The sequence below is a fragment of the Quercus lobata genome, chromosome 9, assembly GCF_001633185.2.
Source record: "Quercus lobata isolate SW786 chromosome 9, ValleyOak3.0 Primary Assembly, whole genome shotgun sequence".
Classification (NCBI taxonomy): Eukaryota; Viridiplantae; Streptophyta; class Magnoliopsida; order Fagales; family Fagaceae; genus Quercus; species Quercus lobata.
Window position 1 is genome coordinate 50,780,339 of NC_044912.1, and position 10,079 is coordinate 50,790,417.

General features: G+C 35.4%; 1 protein-coding gene across 1 annotated transcript; it reads left to right on the forward strand.

Moving 5' to 3' along the window:
• The first annotated feature begins 4,191 nt into the window (after window positions 1-4,191).
• LOC115959439 (TMV resistance protein N-like) lies at window positions 4,192-5,048 on the forward strand. Its single transcript, XM_031077823.1, has one exon. The coding sequence runs from the start codon at window positions 4,413-4,415 to the stop codon at window positions 5,037-5,039; it is 627 nt and encodes a 208-aa protein (XP_030933683.1). The 5' UTR covers window positions 4,192-4,412; the 3' UTR covers window positions 5,040-5,048.
• The last annotated feature ends 5,031 nt before the right edge of the window (window positions 5,049-10,079 follow it).

Here is a 10,079-nt window from a genome sequence, read left to right on the forward strand (position 1 = left end):
AACTTAATTTAATCCACCATTAGTTGCCCCCTTGTCTTTATGTTGTTCATACAATTGTCGAAAATTTTGTCGTTATTATTATTATTTTACACGTGGCGGTTTCTTAGTGGTTGATGAACTTTCCACGTGGCATGTATTAATCAATAGTTACAATTGTTCTACAAGAACAGTTTGACTCAAATTACCATTTATGGAACATGCTACATGCTACAAAGGATGTATGACGATGGATAGCAACGAAATGGGATGTCCTCAGAAATAAGACATAAATATTCCCTAAGTAATGAAAAGAAAAGTAGCCAAAAAAGAATAAGGAAAGGGCTTTTACTTTTCAGGAGAATTTCTATCAATCTGTATATACACAAAACACTCTTTAGAAATGAACACATTCTCTTTATTTTAAAGCTTCAATCTCTCGACAGATTAAGCAATTTATGAGCTAATGGCTTTGATACTGTACATTCTAATTACCTTCACCATTTCTCCAATCTCTAGCAGCTCTTCTTCCTCTTCCTGTTGACGTCTTCTATGCAGCTCCTCTGTATTTTCCCACTGCTGCACTTGCCATTCCTAGATATCACATGAACTCAACATAACAAGATTGTAGGTTTTATATTCAGGTAACATATTGTTATAGAAAGAATGCACATGGTCTATACTCATAAATTAGGGCATGGACTATAAAGCTAGCTAGTGATCCATTCAATGAGGATAGATCATAATCTAAGCTAAAAAGCTGTAATCTAGATGATTTATACACTAGACCCATTCCTTTCGGTTTTCATGCCAATTTCCTGTTATCAGAAAAGTGAATTTGCCATGTGCTTGCTACCGTGTGTCTAAGGTCCGTTTGGTTGGAGGGGTGAAAAAGTGGGAGGATAGAAAATGGTGGGAGGATGGAAAAATAAGAGGATAGAAAATGGTGGGAGGATGGAAAAGTGGGAGGATATAAAAGATTTTAATTTCTTTCATTTTTGTTAGGTTGGAAGTGGAAAAAGTGAGTTTGTATAAATTTACTTATACACCCTTATTAAAAAATGATGGTCAATTAATACAAAAAAAGTGACATGGACATGGACTATACTCATAAATTAGGACATGGACTATAAAGCTAGCTAGTGATCCATTCATTGAGGATAGATCATAATCTGAACCAAAAAGCTATAATCTAGATGATTTATACACTAGACCCATTCCTTTCTGTTTCCATGCCAATTTCCTATTATTAGAAAAGTGAATTTGCCATGTGCTTGCTATCGTGTGTCTAAGGTCCGTTTGGTTGGAGAGGTAGAAAAGTGGGAGGATAGAAAATGGTAGGAGAATGGAAAAGTGGGAGGATAGAAAAGATTTTCATTTCTTTCATTTTTGTTAGGTTGGGAGTGGAAAAAGTGAGTTTATATAAATTTACTTATACACCCTTATTAAAAAATGATGGTCAATTAATAGAAAAAAAGTGACAAACAACCAAAAAAAAAAAAAAAAAAGCAATCACCCAATTTATTAAAAAAAAAAAATCATGTCTATTTAAACAAAACAAAACAACTATTACACCCACAACCTAGAAAAAAAAAAAAAAAAAAAAAAAAAAGCAACATGCCATAGCTCAGGAAATAAATAAAAAAGAAAAGAAAAGGGAAAGAGGCAACGTGCCCAGCACAAAAAAGGGAAAAAAAGAAAAAAAGAATTGGACATGGGCATTTTTGTCCATTAAGAAGTCATATTTTCTCTCTTCAGTTTTCTCTCCATTTTGGGAAGAAAACTTTTTGATAGGCCTAGGGAGAAAACACTTGGACCCCACAATTTATTTTCCTTTCTCTCTATCCAACCAAACACACTCAAAAAAAGTTTTCATTCCCGTTTTCGTTCCCATTTTCTTTTCAAAGTTTTCCATCCATCCTATTTCACATCCAAACAAACACACCCTAAAGTCAAATTCACTCTACCTACTACGTTGAAAACTGAAAGAAGACAACAAAAATAAATGGGTAAATTCCACTAATATATCTTGAAATTTTGGTTAATACCAACCAAGTCCAAAGTATTTCAAAATGGGCCAATTCAGTCTCTAAAAACATTTTAATCCCTAACCCCGTTAGCATCCATTAGTCATTTTACTTCTTTTTATTTATTTATTTTATTTTTTTCCTCTCTCAAAGGTAATGGGTCTTTGGTCTCTCTCTACTAGGGATGACAATTTTCCCCTGCCCTACTTGATCCGCCCTTCTCCGCTTCGCTCCACGCAGGTTTTCCCCACCTTGCAAAGGTGGTAGGAGAGGGATGGGGCAAGATTTCAGCCTTGCACCACGGGGTGAGGGGTGGAGTTGGGATGAGTTTAGACTTTTTAGACCCATTCCGTCCCGCCCATCTCCTCCCTATCCCCGCCCCACCTCGTATTGATAAGGATTAAATTGTAAATTTTTCATACCCTAAAACCCTACTATTTAAATAAACATATCATTACTTTTTTTTATTCTAACCAACAAGGCTTTCCGCCTCTTTTTTTCCTCTAACAAGGTTGGAAATAAGGTGCCAATTTTAATGTTTGTTTTTGTCTTTATCATAAAAAAATTTATATACTATTGAATCATAAATTTTGTATAATAAGAATTTTGTTTTTGTTATGATATTGTCTTGTTAACCATTTTAATAATACTATTTAATTTTTGCTAAAAATTAGTTTGATTTGATAAGATAAATTTATTTGTAATTTCAAGTATATTTTTATTAATGAAATAGGTTTTATTAAAAACAATTGTAATAGTTGTGGACAAATTAACAAGAAGTAGCGTTTTACAAGGTGGGGCAGGATTTTGCAGGGCCTAAGGGGCGGGGATGGGGCAAGAAAATTTCCCCTGCAATGCGGGGCAAGGCAAGGATAGGGTAAGACAAAACCATGTGGGGCAGGGCAGAAGGCCCCATCTTTCGAACTCGCTCCGCCCCATTGCCATCCCTACTCTCTATCTTTTTCGTTTTTCTTTCCCTCTGACCTCTCTGCTCTTCTTTTCCCACAGTCTCTCTTTCCAACTTGTCCCAATCTCCTCTCTCTGACTCACTCTTTTCATTTATCTCTTTCTTCTCTTTAACAACGATAATGGTGCATGGGTTTGGTGGTTTGGGTTGGTTGTGGATTGTGGTTATGGTGGTTGCTGGTTGTCGGTTGTCGGTGATGGGTTCTGGTTTGTTGTGGGTTTTTTGGTGGTGGTGGATTTCGATCTATGGTGGGTTTGAGTTTTTTTATTTTTTATTTTTTGGGCTGTGTGGTCAATGGTTGTTTAAGGTGGTGGTGGTGTGTTCGGTTTGGGGTGGATTTGAAATGGAGGTGGTTGTGGGTTTCAATCTAGGGTAGATTTGCAGTGAGGTGGTTGTGGGTTATGAAGTGGTGATTGAAAGTTTTGGGTTTTATTGATATGGGTTTGGTTGGGTTTTGTTGCCGGTGGTGGTCACTAGGTTTTGTGGCTAGTGATGGTGGTGGTGGGTTCTAATATGGAATGGATTTGCAGTGGAGGTGGTTTTGGGTTTTGATGTGGTAGTGAGTTTTCTATGTGTTGGAGAATTTGGATTTTGTTGGGGTAGATTTGCTTGGGTTTTGGCATGGGTAGTAAAATTGTGTTGTGGCTGTTGTTTTAGTTGATCTGAGTGGTTGTGGTTGATCTGAGGAGTGGTTGTGGCTAATCAGAGGAGAGAGAGAGTGAGGGAGGAGTGAAGAAAGAAGAGTAAAAAAGAGGGACAGAGAGAAGATAGAGAAACTAATGGAAGTTAATGTTGTTTAGTGGTGTTTAGAGACTAAATAGTTTTTATGGACCAAATTGGTCAATTTTGGAATGTTTTGGACCCAATTGGTATTTTTATTTTTTTGAGAAAATGACCAAATTGGTATTAATCCAAACCTCAGAATATATAAGTCGAATTTTCCCAAAATAATAATAATTAAATTTTAGAGGGAGAGAGGTATTTCAAAGGTTAGGGAGTAAAATGATAATTAACCCATTTAATTATTTTTATTCTATTAGTAATCACTTTCTTGGATTGAGATGAGGATACTATTGATGGAATTGTATGGATGGTTGAGATTTAAAGTTACTTTTAGTAACTTTAAATCTCAACCATTTAATATAAAAAACGAGTAAAAATAAAAAAGTAAAGGTAAAAAAAAGTTGAGGGGATTGGGTGAATTGAATTCACCCGGATCCCAATCCTACTTTCTTCTCCCAAAACCCTAGCCAGTAGCCACAGACCCGAGACAGAGAGAGAACCACATCAAGTCATCAACGACGCGCGCGCTTGTCCTCCCTCCGGCGCCCCGTCGTCTTCCTCATCCCTTCGGCCAGTCCTCCACCTCCGTCACGAGGCAGATCGGCCCTGTGTTGATTTCGATCTTGACTTGCTCCTTTGCTCCTCTGTGTGTTGCAACCATGGCTCGTTCCTTTGCCCCATCCTTATTGGTCCTTGCTACTTTGATCGCACTGGTCTTCCCTCAACTAGGACTGTTTGCTGCAACCTTGACTCATTCCGAGGGCCAAGAAAACGTTGATACATCTTTATCGACCCCAACATTGACACATGAATATGATGTCTTCGTTAGTTTTCGTGGGGAAGATACCCGCACAAACTTTAAAGCCTATCTCTTAGCCGCTTTTGACCGTAAAAGGATTCGTGCTTATCGAGATGACAAAGACCTCCCTAGAGGGCGAGAGATTGGACCCGAGTTATTGAAGGCAATTGAGACATCAAGGATTGCAGTTGTTGTGTTCTCGAAAAACTATGCTACTTCTAGTTGGTGCCTTGAAGAGCTGGTGAAGATCATGGAATGCAAAAGGCTGTTAAATCAAAGCGTGATGCCTATTTTCTATGATGTGTCTCAATCCGTGGTGCTAGAACAGAAGGAAATTTTTGCAGAGGCACTCCTGAATGGCCCCATAGACAAGGTGAACAATTGGAGAACTGCATTGAAGGAGGCTGCAAACTTGGAAGGCTTCCATTTGGAGCCAGATAGGTATACATCTTTAATTTATATAAAACCGAAGCAAATTAACTTTTGATTAACCTTATGAAATGTTGCCACATTAAAATATAGTTTTATACTTTTATATACAAATGCAATCATAATAAATGTCTATTAATAACTATCATAATCATCAAATTTCATATTAGCAACTAGTCTTGTATAACTTAAAGTACATAATACATGACTAACATTTGTCAGTGTTTGTTTTTTTTAATTACCAAATTGTCAAAATGACATCATAAGAAGAGTTTCTTTGTAGACTAGGTGTTGGCGGCACCAAACCTTTGGCTTCTGTAGAACCTACATTCCTCCTTGGTGGGTATCCTAAGGAGGAGAATGCTATGTCTGATAATGTATCAGTTGGAGGGGTAACTGGAGCTAAGTAGTGTCCTCAGTTGGGTGGTTCAGTGGGGTGTGTTGGTATAGAGATAGTGGCAAAAGGGGAAGGGCGGGAACACAATATGCTTTTAGTGTGCTGGACATCTTTATTGGCAGCAGTACTCTAATATGAAAACTCATTATAGCTTTTAGCAGTTTAAGTTGACGTGCAGATTTTCGAATGAATTTGTTAAAATAACGGTCTGGTGTCAAATTTTACAGAGTCTTTAACTCTTTTATTGTGCTATTCTCTTAGATCAGCCATGTATGTCATGGAAGTCAGGTATGAGTGGGGGGCAAGTAGGGCTTATCAGGATCTTTCTGTGTATGGATTAATCTCTAGTAAATAGTAATGTGTTTTAAATTTTATATGGCATACCATATATTTAAGTTCTTCCAAAATAATTTGAATGTTATTGTCAACTAAGATTTCTCATAGTCTCAGGTGTTTGTTTGTTAAGTATAAAGGCTGCTTCTATTGTAATTAATACAAAAATTAATTTTAAGATTTTTCATATTCTAGATAGCCAATAGAAGTATTCAATCACATGATTTTTTGTTTCTAATGCAAATCCCCTGTGGTGACTTTGTTGTTGTCATTGGTGTAATTTTAAAAATACTGAGTCCTTTGGTGCCTTTTATTCAGGGATTGATGTATAACAGAGGGTGCAGTTAATATTGATTATGAAATGTGTTCCCTTGTATTTTGTTATGTTTTGAACAATGTTAAGTACCTACTTGGCCCCTTATTGATCCTTTTTCCTTATTTAGTTAATATGTCATAATTCAATAATACTTATTTTCGGTATTTCAATTACTATACTTTTATTGTTGGATGGTGCTTCTCTTCATTTTATAGCTGGCTTCTATCTATCTATCTATCTTTCTTTCTTTCTTTCTTTTGGCCTTTATGTTTGGGTTAGTTCATAATTCACCCTCTTATTTGTGAAACCAATCAATTTTCCCCTCTATATTTCGGAAATGAGCAAATACCCCCAATACGTTACTTTTTCAGTTATATTCAACGTAATCTTTTGAAGAAATTATTAGTCGTACACCACAATGAAGAGAAAAAGTTGAGAATTACATTGTTGTTTTCTTGGATTGTATTTATAATCATTGTGATTCCGTTGGATTTAACTTCAAAGTATCGGATTGGGGGTTGCTCATTTTCCAAATATAAAGGAGAAATTGGTTGTTTCAAAGATAAAGGGGGAATTGTGATCCACCCCAAACATAGAGGGGTTCCCTTCTTTTTGTTTGTTTGGGACTTTTTACTATAGGCAATCTTTTTAAATGTTGTAAGTGGGGTGAAGCTAGGCGAGACTGTTTGGGATCTTGAACACGTGTTCTATGATCTAGTTCACCTTTTTACCTTATTCCAATTGGTTTGGGTGTTTACCCCCATATTTTCGGTAGTTTTTTGGCACTTTATTTTAGTAGGTTCGTATTTGGGGTTTTACATGATGTATTTCAATTTCTGCTTTCCTACAATTTGTTAGCTTTAGCTCTTGAGCTTTTTGTATTTTTTCACATCCAAAGTGTTCATCATTACGAACACAATGTTCATTTTATTCGATAAAAGTTTTATTACCTATCAAAAAATATGTATATATATTTTTGGTAGTTTTTTGTGGGAGTATTTTTCTACCTTTCAATTGAGTTTCTTAAACCAGTTCTCAAAAATAATCTTCTTCTTCTTTTTTTTTTTTTTTTTCACAATGTAATCCAAAAATATATATTGTACAAAATAAAAGTATTACAAAAACAATATATTTTGTATAATTTAAAGTAGAAAATACACAATTACCATGTATCATTCTCTGTTCTTTCGATTACCAAATTACATATTTTGGCAAAGCTCTCTTTATCGGTAAAAGAAGAGTGTAAAATTGATCTGGCCATGAAAGCAAAACGCAATGTGCATATTGTTGTTTCATAACTAGAAGGGCATTGAATTTAGATGCAGTAGCGAGGACTTTTAATCTCTTGTGGAGAGCTCGAAAGGGCTTCCAAATCCGTGATATAGGGGAGCATAAACTGATGTTTGAGTTTGTGGAAGTGATAGATGCCGATAGAGTGATTATAAACTATCGTTATTATAATTATGAATATATTATATTTATGATTTATTAAGATATTTCTATAATTTGATGATAAAATTTTGACTAAACTTCAATTAATTTGAGTAAACCTCAAAAACTCTCATCCATACTATAGCTATTTATAAGGGGTGGTTGGTGCACAAAATCTATGTCAAGTGCATGTGGTGTTAGCCAATGGAAATTCATTAGAAGTAATTGGTTGATTTTTTCAAAACTCCTACCATACGATGTGGGCGATGAAACTAGAGTGAAATTTCGGGAGCATGTGGTGGTATGGGGATTGTACTCTTAAGGAGGCATTCCCGGAATTTTACTGTATAAGTAAGGCAAGGGAGTCTTCAATTGCGGAGGTTATGTGTTTTTTTGTTGGGAGGATCCATTGGATGCTCAGTTTTGTCGTCCAGTGCATGATTGGGAGCTAGAATCTTTGGTTTTCTTTATGGACATTGTTTACTCTTCATCTGTGCTGGGTATTGTTCCTAATAAAGTCTGTTGGAAGCCAGCAAAGAGTAGAAATTTTGAGGTGTGAGGATATTATCATTCTTTATCTCCTTACTGTCGTATCTTTTCCATGGAAAATGATGTGGCAATCGAAGGTTTCTCCAAGGATAGCTTTTTTTTCATGTTCTGCTTCTTTAGATAAGATTACAACTACAGATAACCTTCAAAACAAGCAGATTATTGTTGTGGATTGGTGTTATGTGTGCAAAAGGTGTGGGGAGTTAGTGGATCATTTTCTTCTTCATAGCCCTATAACTTATGAGTTGTGGTCTTTGGTGTTTTGCTTGTAAGGAATTCATTGGATTATGCCGCATAGGGTTATTGAGTTGTTTGATTTTTGTGGTAGGGTAAGTTTATTTCTCATCGCAATATAGCTATATTTGGAGGCTTATGCCACATTACTTGATGTGGTGTATTTGGTAAGAACGGAATGCTAGAATCCTGGAGGGTTGTGAACGGTCTATTCTCTAGTTTTAAATTTTTTTCTTTCATACTCTCCTTGAATGGAATTTAGCTCTTCTGTCATTTTCTTGTTTTTCCCTCCCTGTTTTACTTGATCATTGTAACTTTGGTTCTTGATTTTTCCCCCCAAAGTACATAATTCATGATTAATGTTTATCAGCCTCTGTTTTTTCAATTACCGCCTCTGCTTTTTTCAATTACCAAATTGTCAAAACGGCATCACAAAAAGAGTTTCTCTGTAGACTAGGTGTTGGGAGCACCAAACCTTAGTTCTTCTGTAGAACGTACATTCCTCCTTGGTGGGTGTGAATTGTTTGTGTGTGTGGTATCCAACGAAGGAGAATGCTATGTCTGATTGGGAGGTGGGTGTGAATTGTTTGTGTGTGTGGTATCCAACGAAGGAGAATGCTATGTCTGATTGCGTAGCAGTTGGAGTGTGCTGTGTTGGTACGGAGATATTGGCAAGGGAGGAGGGGGGGGGGGGGTAAGAGGGGGAAAACACGATATAATATGCTTTTTGTGTGCTGAACATCTTTATTGGCAACAATGCTCTAACATGAAAAGCTTTTAGCAATTTTAAGTTGACATGTGCAGATTTTTGAATGAATTTGATAGAATAATGGTCTGGAGTCAAATTTTAGAGAGTCTTAACTGTTAGTGTGCTATTCTCTCAGATCAGCCATGTATGTCATGGAGGTCAGGTATGAGTGTAGGACAAGTAGGGCTTTATCAGGATCTTTGTGTGTATGGATTAATCTCTAGAAATGTGTTTAAAATTTTAAATGGCATATATTTGAGTTCTTCGAAAAAGAATTTGAATGTTATTGTCAACTAAGATTTCTCATATATTCAGGTGTTTGTTTGTCAATTATAAAAACTGATTCCATTGTAATTAATACAGAAATTAACTTTAAGATATTTCATATTCTAGATAGCCAATAGAAGCATGCAATCGCATGATGATTTTTTGTTTTCAATCACATGGTGACTTAGTTGTTGTCATAGGTGTAATTTTTAAAATACCGAGTCTTTTGGTGCCTTTTATTCAGAGATTGAAGTATTTCAACAGATGGTGGAGTTGCCATTGATTATGAAATGCGTTACCTTGTATTATTAAGTACCTACTTGGCCCTCTATTGATCATTTTTCCCTATTTAGTTAATAGGACACTATAAATCAATAATACTTAGTTTTGGTCTTTCAATTAGTAGATTTTTATTATTGGTTGGTGCTTCTGTTCATTTTATAGCTGACTCCTCTCTCTCTTGTTTGTTCATTTTTCCCTATTGTTATTATAATCTTGAATATTTTAGCCTTTGATTTATTAAGATATTTCTATAATTTGATGATCAAATTTTAAAATCATATATAATATGTGTGTATGTATATTCAATAAAAAGGGGAAAAATAATTTAAGTATAATAAATGAGACAATAAATAATTTACTAATTTGTTACCTTATGTAAAAATTTAATGTATTTTGGCATTTCATTCCATTTTTCGTAGCTTATTTATTTTTATTTTATGATCACTAACTTCTATTCTTTTTATATAAAAAATAATAATAATAATAATTGTGGGTGCTCTTGCAATTGCAGGCCTGAGCCAGAATTTATAGAAGAAATTGT

Bases quoted from the DNA above. Each gene is read 5' to 3' on its own strand.
- LOC115959439 (XM_031077823.1), top strand. From the start codon at position 4,413: ATGGCTCGTTCCTTTGCCCCATCCTTATTGGTCCTTGCTACTTTGATC.